Source organism: Jaculus jaculus, chromosome 9 (genome assembly GCF_020740685.1).
Source record: "Jaculus jaculus isolate mJacJac1 chromosome 9, mJacJac1.mat.Y.cur, whole genome shotgun sequence".
Lineage (NCBI taxonomy): Eukaryota > Metazoa > Chordata > Mammalia > Rodentia > Dipodidae > Jaculus > Jaculus jaculus.
Genome location: NC_059110.1, coordinates 106,669,401 through 106,687,146, shown reverse-complemented (window position 1 = coordinate 106,687,146; position 17,746 = coordinate 106,669,401). Strand labels below are relative to the sequence as shown.

At 53.0% G+C, this 17,746-nt stretch overlaps 1 protein-coding gene across 14 annotated transcripts in view; it reads left to right on the top strand.

Annotated features, from left to right (window-relative positions):
* Positions 1–17,746, top strand: part of Cacna1g (calcium voltage-gated channel subunit alpha1 G) — a 71,238-nt gene that overhangs the window by 5,224 nt on the left and 48,268 nt on the right. For 12 of the 14 annotated variants that reach the window (XM_004655604.2, XM_004655596.2, XM_004655587.2 and 9 more), the window contains exons 2-9: positions 2,951–3,062; positions 3,224–3,357; positions 3,695–3,792; positions 5,761–5,920; positions 6,442–6,742; positions 6,869–6,961; positions 9,986–10,769; positions 12,596–12,978. In XM_004655604.2, the coding sequence (XP_004655661.1) occupies positions 2,951–3,062; positions 3,224–3,357; positions 3,695–3,792; positions 5,761–5,920; positions 6,442–6,742; positions 6,869–6,961; positions 9,986–10,769; positions 12,596–12,978 (2,065 nt within the window). The remainder of the gene's footprint in view (positions 1–2,950; positions 3,063–3,223; positions 3,358–3,694; positions 3,793–5,760; positions 5,921–6,441; positions 6,743–6,868; positions 6,962–9,985; positions 10,770–12,595; positions 12,979–17,746) is intronic. The other 2 variants (XM_004655603.2, XM_045158751.1) reach the window with 1 other exon arrangement.

Here is a 17,746-nt window from a genome sequence, read left to right as displayed (position 1 = left end):
AAAGATTCTCCCCCCTTTCCACTGGTATTCTTCTATTCAGTGTTCCAAATTTACCTGTTCCTTTGCGCTCACCTACAGTAAAGGGGGAGGGGGAGTGCAAGCGGATGTACCTGGGCACAGGCTAGGTTGCCAAGAGGTCTGGAAAAGGCATATCTGTGGTTAAGAACTGGATGTGGGCTTGTTTAAAGGTAGATTCTGTCTATGAGAAGTCCCAATATGACAGGAGGGCCAGCTCCTTCTTGGGGGGGGGTCAACAGGACCTCTCCCCCATCATTTTAATTGGTCTGTCACTGTTGAGGGACACAGCAGGAAAACATAAATGGGAAGACACATCTGGCTTGTAGACAAGCAGACTGACTAATTGATGCACTGGCTCATTCATTCATTCTTCCCATGCACTGATCATTTGCTAAGGGCCACCCACTACAGTCAGCTCTGTAGGGGGGAGGGAGACTTAGAGATGAGGCAGAGTACCCCAGCTTGCCAGGAGCCCACAGCCAGCAAGGAAGACAAGTCAAGTGCATAGATGACTTAGCTGGTGGTGTCACTGCTGTTAGAGGTCCAAACAGATGTTGCGGAGCCCCTCTCCCCCACTGTGTGTTCCCATGGGCCCCTCCCATGCCCCTCCCCCCTCACAGGAGAAGACAAGACTAGCTTGGGGAAATCAGGCAAGTTGATTAAGGCTAATTGTTTCCTTTCCTTTCCAAGTGATGGCTCCCTCCCTGTCCCCCTTTTCCAGAGTGACCTCTGGCTGACCCTCATTCTGGGGAGAGATCCATTGGTCTCTGGCTACACTCAGGAAAATAGTTCCATAGAAACAGCGCTCTTTATATATTTCTGTCCCACCTCCTTAGCCCACAAACCTCGAGCATTAAATTTTTAAAATTTATTTGCAAGGAGATTCAGAGAGAAAGAGAGAATGAGCCCACCAGGGCCTGCTACCACTAACTTCAGATGCATGTGCCACTTTATGTCTGGCATCTGACTTTACATAGATACTGGTGAATTGAACCCAGGCTTTGCAAGTAAGCACCTTAACTGTTGAGCCATCTCTCCAGCCCACTTTTTTTTTTTTTTTTAACAGACATTCTTGTAAGGGATGGAGATTAGGGGACGTCTATAGTGATAGGCAGAAGTGGTGATAGAGATGTGTATCCAAGGACAGAGAACCTGAGTGACAGGTAGGGTAGGAGGGATTCAGGGTAGCTGAGGGAGACATCTGAAATTGGGGATAAAGGTGGGGTATGGTGGGGACCAGCTGGGAGGAAAGTGCTTGGGTTCCTGGATGTTCCTACTGACTTCTTCAAACTTGGCTGAATTTTCATTCTAGAAGCAGGGTTAAGGCAGGAAAAGTCTAAGCTCTGGGTCCTGAGTTGAATTGGAGGTGCAGGCAGTGGGTTGCCACGAGCTCTGCTGTCTCTCTTTCTGACACTGTGCTTACCTCTATCCTTTCTGTTCTTCCTGCCTTCCTCATCTTTTCCATGAGAAAACCACGCTGCTTGGTCGTTCATCTGTTTTTCCGGGCTCTAAATCTTCTGCATTCAGAATCTATCTCGTATATCTTCCTGTTAATGGGCTGCTGCCCCTTAACAAAACCCACCACACAGACCCGTTTAGGGTTCAGAAAGAGCACCCTCTACCTCTGCCTTCTTGGGTCTGGGCTGCAAGGTACAAGGAGGTATGGTGGCAGCCTGGCCATATGGTGTGAGGTTACCGTCCACTTCTGTGAATGTGGGTTTGTGCCTGGTCCAGGGCCTGGCATGGAGTGGAGCCTTGATTCTGAACGTGTCTAGAGGCTTTGAGAAGTCAGGAAGCTGGCAGTTGACGAGAGAGCTTTGAATTCTTGTGTGGTGTCAAGGAGCCTGCGCATGCAAACTCACTTGCGTGTCTGGTAATAGGGCCGTCATGACAGCCCCTTCTCTGCCCACCTGAGTGGCTGTGGTGTGGGGAGGCTGGTAGAGTAGATAGCAAGCTTGGAATCCTAAATTCCATCCTAGTTTCTTTTCTTTTTTTAATTTATTGAGAACTTCCTCAAATATACACAATATCCCATGGTCATAATACCACTCACTCTCCTTTGCCCCCACTGCTACTCCCATCTCCCCTCCAGTGAATCTCTTCTTGATTCCAACAAGTCTATCCTGGTTTCATTTATTCCTTCCTTCCTTCCTTCCTTCCTTCCTTCCTTCCTTCCTTCCTTCCTTCCTTCCTTCCTTCCTTCCTTCCTTTCTTTCTTTCTTTCTTTCTTTCTTTCTTTCTTTCTTTCTTTTTGAGGTAGGGTTTCACTCTAGCCCAGGCTGACCTGGAATTCACTATGTAGTCTCAGGGTGGCCTTGAACTCACAGCAGTCCTCCCACCTCTGCCCCCCCCCCCCCGTGCTGGGATTAAAGGCTTGTGCCACCACACCCATATCCAGATTTCTTGAGCAACTTCAGCACGTGGCTTTGACTCTGTGGGCCTCCGTGTTCTTGGAGAATAGAATGGGGAATAAAATGATCACCTTGGCTGCTTCATGGGGCTGTTGCGAGCATCAGCCGTGGCACGGTGTGAAAGTGCGTGGTAAACTGTAAGGCAGGCATGATCTGACTGTAGGTTTGTGTAACACATTCGCATACATTATCTCACTTGCTTCTCACATCTACCCTGTGAGGTGGGGAGGAGAGGATCAGATTCACAGCAAACTCATGGTGTCTGGCATTTTCCACCAGCACGATCAATTCTATTCCCCAAATGGCTTGTGCAAATAGTCAGGGTATTTCTGGCTTTGCCTACCTTTCGGTTGAGGAAGATAGGTCCAAGAGAAATGAGATGACCAGGGAGGGCCAGGGCCCTCCCGCCATGTCTCCAAAGGGGTTGTGAGGTTGACTGACAAGCGGCAGGTGTTAAGGAGTGGCACGGGGGTGCCCCTCCAGCTTCAGCCCTGCCTAGCTGTTTCCTTGACACCTGATACCTGGTTCGAGCGCATCAGCATGCTGGTCATTCTTCTCAACTGTGTGACCCTGGGTATGTTCAGGCCGTGTGAGGACATTGCCTGTGACTCCCAGCGCTGCCGGATCCTGCAGGTGAGTGTGCGCGTGTGTCAGAGGAAGGGGCGGGTGGTTGTTGATCTTCAAGCCCTGGACTTGTACCCTTCCAGAAGCTGTGATCCAACTGGTGGGTCCCGGATGGGGTGGATGTGTTCCCCATCCTTCTCAGTTTCAGCAGCCTCTCCTCTCCACCTCAGGCCTTTGATGACTTCATCTTTGCCTTCTTTGCGGTGGAAATGGTGGTGAAGATGGTGGCCTTGGGTATCTTTGGGAAGAAATGTTACCTGGGAGACACTTGGAACCGGCTTGACTTTTTCATCGTCATCGCAGGGTGAGGGCCTGGGCTGAGGTGGGAGAGCAGTGGACAGAACAGTCGCATGCCTGGCTGCCCACTTGGCCAAGGATGTTTGCCTGCAGTGCTCTGATCTGTTCTCTGAATCCCACAGTCTTCCTCCTGGGTCTCTTCCCTCCCTGAGGGATGCTATTCTTGCTCGGGGGTGTCCCCACCAACTCCCCGCCCCCAGACAGCTGATCTTCAGGATCCACTGGTGGAGCAGAGGGAAGAGTTCTGGGTTGTCTTACTGCTTCACAAGCAGGATTCTTCACTGGCCTTCCCACTGTGGTGGTCTGGGGACTCAAAGGGCGTCCTTCCCGGCTCCTCCCTGCAGGATGCTGGAGTATTCGCTGGACCTGCAGAACGTCAGCTTCTCAGCAGTCAGGACAGTCCGTGTGCTGCGGCCGCTCAGGGCCATTAACCGGGTGCCCAGTGAGTGACCCCTTGGCCCTCATCCCCTGGACAGAGGGCCCTAAGAGGAAACATGGCAGTTTATACAATGCATCTGTGACCTGGCCATTCCATGTGGAGGCAGACAAGGGCTCAGCAGGGACCCAACAGAGCCCCTTACCCTGGTTGTGTCATGAGGAGAGTCACCAGGGAAGACCCCTCCCCTTATTTCAGCCTGGCTTTGGGCCCCTCCGAAACTCAAAAACATCAGGTATCCTTTTCCAGGGAAATAACTGGTGGGTGGGGAACAGTGGATAGAATGTCAGGCCAGCAGGAAGGGACACAAAATAAAATGCTAATGGTTTTTTTTTCTGGCCAGAACAGCATCTCACACAGCTCGGTTCTGGTCTCGATAAACAGGACTTCTCTCAAGATAAGGCCACACCATGCTTTACCCTCCTGCTGTGGCTGTGTCCCCTTCCCCCTCCCAACCCCCTTCCAACTCTGTTGCAGCGACTGCGGGGACCATTATCCAAATTAAACCGCATTGGCTTCTGGAGCCAGCAAAGGTTTGGCAGCTGTAGCTCCCCTGATGTCTTGCCCCTCCTCCTTTGCTCAGGCCCCTCTGCAACTCCCCAACCTCCAGGAGCTGTAGATGGTCCCCAGTACAGGGGACCCCAGAAGTGGCACTTGGGGGAGTATGGTTCTGGAACACTGTACCCAACTTTGTGCCTGATGCAACAACAGCCCTTTTGCTCTGTGAGTGTGTGTGTGTGTGTGTGTGTGTGGTGGTGAGGCTGTTAGTGGGACAACAGAGTTATTGAATATGTGTCCTAGGTGTGGGACTGAGGTGCTTCGTGTGAACAGGAGCTTTAGGGGAGGGACAGGCTGGCTTTCTTCCAGGCCCCAGGTGCTGGCTGACAGATTGATAAACTATGGGCTAGCCACTTCTGTAATTCCCTTAATGCAAGCCCTGAGGAATTGATCGTGGTTGGAGCCCAGAGGACCTGAAGGGGGATGGGAAGAGCTTAGGGAAACTAGTACTAGCTGGTGGGTCAGAGCAGAGTAGTTAGTTGCCAAGAGTTAGTTGGCTGCTACTGTTATTTAGAAGCTTTGCCCAGGAGGTCGCAGGGGCCACATGGGGGAGGACACTTTGGCAGGGGGTGGCAAACCAGCCACTAGAGATCCATCTATTTGAGCTTGGTGAAGGCTGAGTGGCTTGGGTCCTAGACCCAAATATTCAAATATTTGGGTCATAGAACTGGAGTGAAGAATGAAGAAGGATCCTTAACAGAACTTTTATTTGTGGGGAATGCAGTAGCTTTGTCCGTGAAGAGGTTGGTTAACTGCTGATCTCTTGAGAATACAGGGTTGTCTCGTCAGTCCCTGATTTTACACCTGGTGAAATCTCTGCCCTGGTTGAGGAGTTGGCTTTTCAAAGTGAGATTCTTGCCTGATAATCTCTCTCCTGGAGGGTTTTGCCTCAGTTTCCCTCATGAGCCCAGGGGTCACCACTTAGGAAGATTAGGTGAAGATTCCTGGGAAGAGAAGGAAGTAGGAGTTATGTGTGCTGTGCCTGTGCTCTGGGGAGAAGGATTTGGAAGCACAAAAGCCTAAATTTAAGCCCAGGCGCCTACATTTAGCAGCTCTCATTCTGAGTAACTCGTGTCACTTCTCTTGAGCCTCAGACTTCTCATCCGTCAACTGGGGGTGATATATGACCTGCCCTGTGGTGACGTTGGGAGAGTGAGGTGGGACTCGAGTCTAAAAGGGCTTTGGAAGCCATAGTTATTCCTGCTCGGTGGAGGTACTGTGCACAGACTAATATAGGAGGGTCGAGGGGGCTGCAGGCTTCCCTGGAGGGTGAGAAGTATCTGTTGGTGTCCTCCCCAGCTGCAGTCAGGCCTCCTCAAAGTCCCCAGTGGGCTACGCTGGGAAGGCTGCCAGGCCCATAGCAGCCAGCCTCGCCTGGCCAGCCTGGCGCCCCCAGCGTGGCTTCTGTCCCCACAGGCATGCGCATCCTCGTCACGCTGCTGCTGGACACCTTGCCCATGCTGGGCAACGTCCTGCTGCTCTGCTTTTTTGTCTTCTTCATCTTTGGCATTGTTGGCGTCCAGCTGTGGGCAGGGCTGCTTCGAAACCGATGCTTCCTCCCTGAGAATTTCAGCCTGTGAGTGCTCCACCAGGTGTGGTGGGGGAGGGGATTTGAAGCCGACTATGGGATTGGGACCTTCCCTAGTTTCTGGATTCCTGTTGTCATGGTTACACCAGCTCTCATATCTGGGCCACGCCTGGTTTTCAAACCTGGCTGCGTATTGGAGTCACCTGAGGTGTTTGACAATTCTTGGTGCCTCCTTCTAAAGATTCCAGTTGCATTGGTCTGGGGCTCAGCTTGCATACAGGGATTTAAAAACTGCTCCAGTGGTCCTGATAGGCAGCAGAGTTGGAAAAACTTCTGCTCTAAGATGTAGCCCTCCCTCCAGCACCCTAACTGTGGACTTCTCAATGCAGACCTCACCTCCCAGTGCCCCTGTCCCTGCCCACAAAGTCCTGCCCTGCCAAGCCTCCCCTCCCACCCCGGGTCTGGCCTGCCTACCGCCTACCTTTGCTTCTCCATGCGCCCACAGCGGGGCTTCCCCGTGGAGGACGCCACTCCTCAGCCTCATGCCTGTCTTCTTCCCCACACGATAGGCCACTGAGTGTGGACCTGGAGCCGTACTACCAGACGGAGAATGAGGACGAGAGCCCCTTTATCTGCTCCCAGCCACGAGAGAACGGCATGAGGTCCTGCCGGAGCGTGCCCACACTGCGTGGGGAGGGCGGTGGTGGCCCACCCTGTGGTCTGGACTATGAGGCCTACAACAGTTCCAGCAACACCACCTGTGTCAACTGGAACCAGTACTATACCAACTGCTCCGCAGGAGAACACAACCCCTTCAAGGGCGCCATCAACTTTGACAACATCGGCTATGCCTGGATCGCCATCTTCCAGGTGGGGCCTCTTGAGCCTTGGGACATTCCCCAGAATGCTCAGCCAAGGACATAGACTGGGAGTGGTTGTTTTGAGGTTGCCAGGGTCGGGGACCCGGAGTCAGTCTGTCTCTCTTGGCCTCCTCAGGTCATCACACTGGAGGGCTGGGTCGACATCATGTACTTTGTGATGGATGCTCATTCCTTCTACAACTTCATCTACTTTATCCTCCTCATCATCGTGAGTGACTCCTACAGCCCCCATAGGGATGGGAGATCCCAGGGGACATGGGTGAGGGCAGGCCAAAGAGAGAAAGTTCTTAGCTCTCAAGATAAATCTCATAGAGGTAGTATTTGTCATGTGGTGGGACGGATACCAAGTGAGGAGTCAGGAGGGATCCAAGATCAAGGCCTGACTCTACCAGTTACTACTGTTAGGACCTTGGGCAAATGATTGTCCTTATGAATAAGGTGGATGGTTCTCAAACCAGGATACCTCCCCTAGCAGTGCTTGGAAATGGAAAAACATAGTTCTGTGGTTTTTCAATATTTTTGTTGTTTATTTTTATTTATTTATTTGAGAGCAACACAGAGAGAGAGAGAGAGAGAGAGAGAGAGAGAGAGAGAATGAGAATGGGTGCACCACCAGGGCCTCCAGCAACTGCAAACGAACTCCAGACACATGCACCACCATGTCCATCTGGCTTATGTGGGACCTGGAGAATTGAACCAGGGTCCGTAGGCTTCGCAGGCATGTGCCTTAACCGCTAAGCCATCTCTTCAGCCCTCTGTTTTTTTTTTTTTAACTTTTATTTATTTATGTGTGTGAGAGAAAACGTGGCAGAAAGAGAGAGAGAGAGAGAATGGGTTCATTAGGCTTTTAGCCACTGCAAATGAACTTCAACACATGTACCATCTTGTGCATCTGGCTTATGTGAGTACTGAGGAATCGTACCTGGGACTGTAGCCTTCACAGGCAAGCAACTTAATGGTTAAGCCATCTCTCCAGCCCCTAGTTATGGTTTTTGTAAGCTTTAGGGGAGCACTTTTGGCCTTTTATTGGAGAAGAGAAAGATACCAAACATCCTGAAATGTTTGCAAACAAAGAATTGTTCCATCCAAAATTCCGATCAGTGTTGAGAAATACTATGTGATCTTTTATTCCTTCCAGCTCTGAAATTCCAAACTGTACAAAGGCAGAAGAGATGCAAAAGCAGCGATTGTTGATCATTTTAATCACTACCACTCATAGTGAATGCTTCCATGGCTGTCATGAAGAGCCAACGCTTATGCTCACTGAGCACTTACTATATGCCAGCCACTGCTTTCTGCATTTCATAAGTGCTGGGCATTTAATCCCTGCCGTAATGCTGTTACTGCCTTCATTTTACAAATCAGGAAACTGATGTTCCTTCATTATCTGTCCCTACCATGCCCTTTGCTTAAGCTGCAGATTAGTGATGCTGTGATGGGGGTGTCACTGCTGGTGTGTGCTGTTCAGCTTTGTAAGGTCCTGTGAGGTGACCACTATAAGGATGGTGGTTCTCAACTCCTTAGTGGAAGTCTGAGCCCCAGAGTATTGGCCACTGAGCCAGCATCACACAGGTAACCAGGGCTGGTTCAACTCCAGGCTACCAACTCCCAAATCCAGCCTTTTTCTGTCACCAAGAGCCAGAGGGAGAAACAGATATTGAGAGAACAAGGTTAAGGGGCTAGGAAGATTGCTCAGTGGATAAAGCACTTGCTGTGTAAGCATGAGGACCTGAGTTCAACCCCCAGAACCCACATAAAGCCAGACACAGTAGTGCATACATCTGTGATTCCAGCACCCCCATGGCAATGGGAGGTGGAGACAGGAGACTCTCCAGAAACTCACAGGCTGGCTAGCCTGTGGCAAACAAGAGATCCAGATTTAAACAAAGTGGAAAGCCAGGAACAACACCCAAGGTTGTCCTCTGATAGGAAGAAAGAAGGCCAGGCATGGTGGCTCACCTATAATCCTAGCACTCGGGAGGCTGAGATATAAGGATTGCCATGAGTTCAAGGTCAGCTTGGGCTACAGTAGTTTGAGGCTTGTCTGGGTTACAAGTCAATTCCAAGTCAGCCTTGGCTAGAGAGTGACCCTGCCTCAAAAAGGGGGGAAAAAAAAAAAAGGAAAAGGGAAAGAGAGAGAGAGAGGAAGAAAGAGGGAAAGATTAAGATTTACTCAGAACCTAGGACAAGCACCAGGGGAGAGAGAGACTGGGGCTAGGCCTTGAGAAAGAGCAAGTCCCCAAGGCCACCTCCTCTTGTCTCCATTCCCTGGTGCGGAAGAATGGCCAGGCTTGGGCCCATTGCCATCCCTAACCGTCATTGCAGGGTGAGGTGGGTGCTCCAGGGAAGCTGCTCTTCTCAAAACTGCCATCGTCCTCAGGCTTGGTTGGGGAAGGGGAATGAACTAGGGGCCTAGTTTCCACCCTCCCACACATCCCCTGAAAATTTTTTCCCAAACAGCTCTCTGAAATCACACTAGTGAAGCTAATTATCATAATTACTAGGACATGATCTAGAAAAAAAATTCTGCTTTGTCACCATAAATATTCATTTCCATCATTCAGGATTGTTGAGCAAGTAAAATTGCCTTCCCAGGGTCCTGGGGAAACTGAGGCATAGGGGTGGGGGCTGGGAAAGAATGGGCAAGTCAGAATGGTAGTTAGGCTGGTCTATAGGGCCCCCGTTTCCAGGTGAGGATAGGGGGTTGTGCTTAAGGGTCTTGCCCATGGACACACAGCTGGAGTTGGGACTACACGTGGGAGTCTTTTTGGAAGTAGATTTCAAAGGCTCACTCCACCTTGGATGCCCCATGTTCTGGATATTGAATTTGTTTCCACGCCATTCTCTATTCCTCACAGGAACTGGGGAGGATGCTGAGCGTCTCCATGGGTGTGTGTTTAGGGCAGAGCATTAGGATATCATCTCACAGGATCACGTCACCAGCTATCGCAAATTCTTGGAGTTGGGCGGGCCTTGGTTTTAGTCTTAGCCTTGCTTGGTGATCTTGCTGAGTGATCTTGGACAACTTTCCTTGGCTTCTCAGAGCAATAGCTTCCTTACTTCCCCAATGGATGTTCCCAGGAACAGTCCTGAGGCAGTCATGAGAACTAAACGAGATAATGCTGGAGAAATCATGAACTCATACCTGGCCCACAGGAAGCTGTCTGTGGTGGTTGGCTGTGAGATTCGCTTCTCTTCAGGGCGTCTCTTCTCCCTGTCCCCACCCCTACAGGTGGGCTCCTTCTTCATGATCAACCTGTGCCTGGTGGTGATTGCCACGCAGTTCTCGGAGACCAAGCAGCGGGAAAGTCAGCTGATGCGGGAACAACGTGTGAGGTTCCTGTCCAATGCCAGCACCCTGGCGAGCTTTTCCGAGCCAGGCAGCTGCTACGAGGAGCTACTCAAGTATCTGGTTTACATCCTTCGCAAGGCAGCCCGTAGGCTGGCCCAGGTCTCCCGAGCCTTGGGTGTGCGGGCCGGGCTGCTGAGCAGCCCAGTGGCCCTGGGAGGCCAGGAAGCCCAGCCCAGCAGCAGCTCTTCTCGCTCACACCGCCGTCTGTCTGTCCACCACTTGGTGCATCACCACCATCACCATCACCACCACTACCACTTGGGCAATGGGACACTCAGGGCTCCTCGAGCCAGTCCGGAGATCCAGGACAGGGATGCCAATGGGTCCCGCCGGCTCATGCTGCCACCACCCTCCACACCCACCCTCTCTGGGGGTCCTCCAAGGGGTACAGAGTCTGTGCACAGCTTCTACCATGCCGACTGCCACTTGGAGCCAGTTCGCTGCCAGGCGCCCCCTCCCAGGTCCCCATCTGAGGCATCCTGTAGGACTGTGGGTAGTGGGAAGGTGTACCCCACTGTGCACACCAGTCCTCCACCAGAGACCCTAAAGGAGAAGGCGCTAGTAGAGGTGGCCCCCAGCTCTGGGCCCCCAACTCTCACCAGCCTCAACATCCCACCCGGGCCCTACAGCTCCATGCACAAGCTCCTGGAGACACAGAGCACGGGTGAGCGCTGGCAGCAGAGCTTGCGTCCCTCGGTTGGGAGCTGGGTGGTGGTGTAGAGAGGTCTAGGGGTCTGGAGTCACAGGGACCAAGGTTCAGTTTCCCACACTGCCTCTCATGGCCTTGCCACCTTCACTTTTTTGTTTTGTTTTGTTTTTTGAGGTAGGGTCTCACTCTAGCCCAGGCTGACCTGGAATTCACTATGTAGTCTCAGGGTGGCCTTGAACTCACGGCGATCCTCCTACCTCTGCCTCCCGAGCGCTGGGATTAAAGGCGTGCGCCACCACGCCCGACTTCTGTCACTTCTTTTGAGCCCTAATTTTCTCATCTGTTCAAATAGGAATCGCAATTCCTACACTGTAGTAATAACTGTTATGCCACGTGCACTCACTGTGCGCTCTGCTTTATGCTGTTGGCCGTAACGCCTAACCACTGTTGCCCGATGGTGTGCCTGTCACATGCTTTGCAGGCAAGACCCGCTTGAGTCCTGTGGACAGCTCAGGTGATAAGCTCGCATAGCATCCCGATTGTATGCATGAGGATAAAGGAGACTGAGGGGTTGGTGGGGGCAGCTTCAGGGCCATCCGACTCTGAAGTCTACTCCCCGCCCCCACCCTCAGCCTTAGCTTGGCGGGGAAATGGGGTGTGATTGTGTTAGCATGGTGCCACACACCAAGGGAGCTAGCTGATAACAGAGATGCAGGGCTGGAATGGCCCAATGGGTGGGACTCTGTGACATGAAGGAGTGGAGACACAGGAGTGGAAATTGGCCCGTGAGGATGTGCTTGGGGACCAGAAAATGTCATCACAGGACACTGAGCCAAAGGTTCTGATCGCCAGCTCTCCCATTGCCCTGCCATGGGTCACGAGCCAGTTACATCACACATGCACGTTTCCATGTGCCCCATGCAATAGGAAGGATTGGGACCATCATGAACTATGGGGGACTTGTACAGATGGAACCCGGAGGGAGAAGTGTCTGTGGCTGCCAGGGGCTAGGGCTCGAAGCCGGCGCCTTGCCGTGCTTTACCTGGGTGGTCTTTGAGGTTCCTTTCAGCTCTTGTGTTCTGTGATGAAAGCAGGATTTAAACAGACATGGATGCCCCGGGACAGGTCACTTTGTGTGTTCAGGTGCACATCTGGTGTCCAGATGTGTGTTTGTGTGCATGGGGGAAGGGGTCTGGTGTGTGCATGGGGACATAATTATCTGGGGCTTACAGTGAGTTATGCACCTGGTACACATGCACACGGGCATGGCGCTCGTTCCTGTTGTGTCTGCGCACACACGCGTGCGGGAGGTCTGGTGTATGCGCACCAGGTGGCATGAATGTGTTTGGGGACATGTGTGCTTGGTGTGTGCATGTATATCGTGATGTGCCGATAGTGTGTGCATACTATACACGTGGTATATGAATGTGTGCATGTAAGGCACATGTGCATGTGTGTTTCTAGTGTGTGTGTGGTGACATGTGCCCACGTGTGGGTGGGTCTTAAGGATCCCTTGGAAAATGTCACTCAGTGCAGTCTATGGGTGCAGGCCTGACTTTCCTGGGGAGGGGAGATGTTCTGTACTCCTCGCTGAAGGCTCCTGGGTCATAGAAGCTGTCTGTAGGCCCTTAGAGGACATAGAAGCCACACCCCTGCCTCAATCCCAGGACACTCAGCAATGCTATCTATGGAGTTTTCTTGGCACGGGGTAGTTTGGAGTACCCCTGGAGCACCCCGGTTTCTGTAATCCCCACCCTTCCACCTGCACCGTACATCCTTTGAGGGAAGGAAGGCCCCAGGTGCACGCCCCCGAGCCTCTGACTCTTGTCCTCCTGCTCCAGGTACCTGTCATGGCTCCTGCAAGATCTCCAGCCCTTGCTCCAAGGCAGACAGTGGGGCCTGTGCTCCAGACAACTGCCCCTACTGTGCCCAGCCAGGAGCCAGGGAACTGGAGCCTGCCGATCGCGAGGTGCGTGACTCCGACAATGAAGCTGTTTATGAGTTCACGCAGGACGCCCAGCACAGTGACCTCCGGGACCCCCGCAGCCGGAGGCGGAGGCACCGGCGTCTGGGCCTGGACACGGAGCCTGGTTCTGTGCTGGCCTTCTGGAGGCTGATCTGCGACACTTTCCGGAAGATTGTAGATAGCAAATACTTTGGCCGGGGAATCATGATCGCTATCCTGGTGAACACTCTGAGCATGGGCATCGAGTACCACGAGCAGGTAGGGATGTGGTCCAGGCTGGCTCCAGGCAGCTGCTTCTCCCCTGGGGCCGGTTTCTCTCCCTGCTGGTGATGCCAGCCTACATAGACAGGAAGGGGGGCTTGGAGAGGTATAGCGATGAGTGGGGACCCTGGAGGGTAAGCACCGAGAATGCCGTGTGCTTGGAGTGTGGAGGTGTCTCGGCAGGCAGCCCAGGTGTGTTCTGTCTGGGGATTTCTCAGAGGAGGCGGTTTTTAATGTGGATAGATGATGAGCAGGAGCCGGGACAGACCGGTCACCGGAAGGAATCTGGGTGTTCAGAGAAGGCATAACAGGCCGGGGGATCCCCAGTATTCACCTGTCTCAGCCGGTGATTGATGAAACAAGAGAGCCCTGCAGGCAGGAGTGAGGGCGGGGGTGGCGAGTGGCTGTGCCCGTGCTTGGATGCATGTTGGGGTGCAACAGAGAGACAGTCTTGGCCCGGCCTCTGGTTGGAGCCTCGTTGGAAACCAGGGCAGCTCTGGGCGGATGAGAGTGCCCAGCATGGCCGGGAGACTTGAAACCAGGGCGTTTGAGGAGCCGCTCTGAGAAGCAGGGTGTTTAGCCAGGAGAAGTGGAAGCTCAGCAGGGACGGCGAGAGCCATCTTCAAATATTTGAAGGGCTGTCATGTGGAAGAGGGAAGCTTGTTCTGTGGGCCGATGGCTGCGAGCTTTGGGATCTGGGCTGAGGGGAGGAGGTTACTCTCCTCTGAGCTGTGCAGACAGAAAGCATGGCCTGGGGGACCCTGCTGAGCCCACGTGCACACCATGAGGAGGCCAGTGGGCAGGGGCTGCAGCCCATGGGCCATTCTGTGCTTTCTCCTACTCTGCTCTTTGCGCTCTGGCCATCCTGAGGCAGTGGGGAGGGAACTGGCCTCCAGAGCCTCATCTTTCCCAGTTTGGGTCTGAGCATGGGCACTCCTCTTCCCATCGCCTAGCCCTGGGGCAGAGATATGGGAGCCTTGCGCCAGTCCAGCTGGCATGGGTGGGGCGTCTTAATCAGTTGGGACCTGGCCGGGGTGTATGGGTGGTAAGTGACACTGTCACCTCACAGGGGACTCTTAAGCCTCTATTCCTGCCTCACTGACCTCTCTCACTCCAGTTGCCCTGTCACACACCTCCCCTCCTGTCACATCATATTGGCATCCCTTCCTCTTGCCTCAGCAGCCCACATGGAACAGCTTTGCTGTATGCCCTGTAACTTCTCTATGGTGGCAAAGGCGTGGGGGTGGAGGGGAATGACACTGGCTGCAGTGCCAGCAGGTGGGCAGGCATGGCACTGGGTGGGTGTGTTGTGTCTGGGCTGCGTGGGGCGTGGGCATGAATGCACAGGCTGCCTGTGCCAGCCTCCTGTGGAGAGGTGCTCCACTCTGTCAGGCTGCTGGTGGTGGGTGAGGACAGCAGGGTTTTTTTGTTTTTTTCTTTCTGAAACTCAAGAGGTGGCAGCTCCTAACCTCTCCCACCTTGGCTCCCAAACCTGAACCTTCTCTACTTCATTTAGTGCTGGCTGTGGCCAGATGCCTCTCCCCCCAACCCGGGGGCGGGAGGGGGGCTTCTGGGAGGGCTCCCCTCTCCCTCTAGGGGATGCACCCAGCAGTTCCTACCCAGCCAGATGCTGCTGGTGAAGGTTATGATTGCATGGGGGAAGAAGCTGAGTCACACAGATCGAGGACAGATGAAGCCACAGCAAGAGGGCTTTCAGTTAGACGTCAAGAAGGATGCCCCTTTGGAAAGGAAAGAAAGGCCATCATTTGGGGTACTTCCAGCGTCTTCTCATTGCTTAAGTTTCTAAGGAAAAGGAGGGGTTCTCCTCCGCCCTCGGCAGCAGGAGGCCCTCATTCAGTGGTGGCAGCATCTGCTGTAGGGATGAGTTTGTCCCAGTACCTGGTTGCTGAAGGCCCCGTGGGGATGAGTGGGAGTCCTCAGTAGGTTGGGCAGATGACTGGCTGCTGCCTGGCTCAGAGTGGGGCGGGCCCGGGGGGGGCATGAAACCCCAGAAGCTGCCATGGCCCTGTGCTTGCAGGCACTGCGGCGTGAACACCCCACCATCTGGGCCCCTGAGCAGGCTAGAGGAGATGGCAGGGAGGGCAGCAAGGAGGCATGAGGGCTACAGAAGGGACACAGACAGAGGGGCCCAGAGGGGAGACAGGAAGGAGAAAGATTCACAGAGGGAGTGATGGAAACTGGGGAGAAGGGGACAGAGAAGACAATGAGAGCTGGGAGGTGTTGAGACAGAGACTGGAGAGGGGTGGGAAGGGAGGCAGAGACAGTCAGAGACACAGGGGGAGACAGAGAATGCTCAGGCAGAGACTGAGGCCCAGGAGGACAGAGACAGGGCGGGGAGGGGGAGCTCGGGGCTCAGATAGAGCTGACTGCTGGAGAGGTGGAGCCGCATGCAGACAGAGCTCCGCAGATGCTTCGGCAGAGGCTTGCGGGCCAGGGTCTCCCACTTGCCCTGCGTGGCTCTTAATGAGGCGAATACAACCATCTAGCCCAGTATCAATCAGACTGAGGAGCACTGGACAAGTGATTGCTGTGACTCCCTGGAGGTGAAGGCCCAGGCTTTTGTCTCTCTCCAGACCCTGTCCTCGTCTAGTGCCACCTGCTTTACCTGGCATTCAGCTCTCCTGCTGGGGATGAGCTCCTGTCCCCCCCCACACACACCCTTACGCCCTGCTTAGAACCATTTTGTTATACCCCAGTTCCCATCCCAGGCTGGCCCCATTCTCTCCACTCTCCCGTTTCACCTACCCCTTAAGTACCACATAGCAAAGAATTGGCAGGAGTAGTGTGCCCAGAGGGACTGGTGAGAAAGAGAAAGACACCGGGGAGGCAAGTAGAAAGAAAATGACTGGACTTAGGCATTGCGTCAACTGATGCAAGATGAGCGCAAGTGTTATGCCCCAACCACTAGGGGGCAGTACAGGGAGGCTGGAATGGTGAATTGGGTGACTCATCTCTTGGTCCATCCATCCTCCTGCCTGTCCCACACTCAAATCCTGTGCATCAGCATTGGGCCTAAGCAGGGTGTGGTGATAAATATTTAACATCCAGTCCTCAAAATAGACCAAACAAGCCAGGTCTGGTGGTACAGGCCTGCAATCCCAGCTACTAGGAAGGCTGAGGCAAGAAAATCAAAAGTTCCAGGGCTGGAGAGATGGCTTAGCGATTAAGGCACTTGTGAAACCTAAGGACCCTAGTTTGATTCCCCAGGACCCACATAAGCCAGATGCAAAAGGTGGCGCATAGGTCTGGAGTTCATTTGCAGTGGCTGGAGGCCCTGGCGGGCCCATTTTCTCTATCACTCTGCCGCTTTCCCTTTCTGTCAAATAAATGAAATGAAATAAAATAGTTTTTTTTAAAAAGTTTGAGTCTGGGCTGGAGAGATGGCTTAGTGGTTAAGGAGCATGCTTATAAAGCCTAAGGATCCAGGTTCGATTCTCCAGGCCCCACACAAGCCAAATGCACATAGTGGCTCATGCATTTGGAGTTCGTTTGCAGTGGCTAGAGGCCCTGGAATGCCCATTCTCTCTTTCTCTCTCTCTCTCTCTCAAATAAATAAGTAAATAAATAAAATATATGTATTTTTTAAGTTTGAGGCCAACCTGGGCAACTTATCTAGAACCTGCCTCAAAAACTTTTTAAAGTGAAAAAAAAGAAAAGGAAAGAGAGCTGGGGTGTGGTTCGAGAACAGAATGCCTGCCCAGCATCCACAGGATCTAAGGTTCACTCCCAGTACTACAAAAACAAACAAACAAATGAACGAACCAACCCAGTTTGCCAATTTCCATGGTATAAATGCCCCCACCATAGCCAGTTTTAATGTGTCACTGAGTGGAGTGTGGAGTTGGAGAGTCTGAAGGACAGGCAGGGTGCAGCCATCCAAGGGCACAGCGACAGGGAGGTCCAGAGGCGCCAGACGTCAAGACTGAGGGCAGTTGTTCAGAATGAGTGAAGCCCTGGGCGGGGGCTGGGATAGACAAGTGACAAGAAGCGAGGTTGGTAAAAAATGCAGGGTCAGGCCCCGAGAAGCAAAAGAAGGAAATGGATTGTGTCCTGGAGGTGATAGTTCTCAGCAAAGATTTAAGCAAGTCTGTGCGTGATATGATCAGTTTTTATGTTCTATCAAAAGCCTTCCGGAAGCCATGTGGGTGTAGAGGGGAGGGAAGGAGACGGGAGGCAGTGTGCCAACGAGGGGCTCTTGCAGCGGTCTGTGCTGCAGCTTTGTTGCTGGAGAGAGAGGAAAAGGGCCGGGGAGCGCTGACACCAGGGGCACCAGGTGGCTGTTAGAGGTGGGGTTAGCAAAGCTGACCCCAGGCTTCTCCTGGGGAGACAGTGTAGAAATTGAGCAGGTATGAGCTGGTGGCCACCCTGGTACCTCTCTGAAAAAAAATATAAAGCTGGACTCTGTCTCCCATCTGGGGCTGCATGAGGACCAGATACCCTCAGGAGGAAAGGAGGGAACAGAATGGGGTCTCCACATCACAGGTGCTCCTTGATCATTCTCTCGAGTCGTAACAGGGGTGCAGGTGCTAACTTCTCATCCTAGAAGCAAGAGGACAGCACATGGGGCTGGACAACCTGAGGGAATGGTTCAAGGTATATGATCTTGTAGGACAGGAGAGGACAGCAGAGTAGTGGACAATTTTGCTTGCCACTCAAGTCTCTGGGCCCATCCTGTCACTCTAGATATATGTCCAGAGAGGGTTTCTATTTATAAGTGAATGAGGCTGGCTGTTCACAGCAAGGG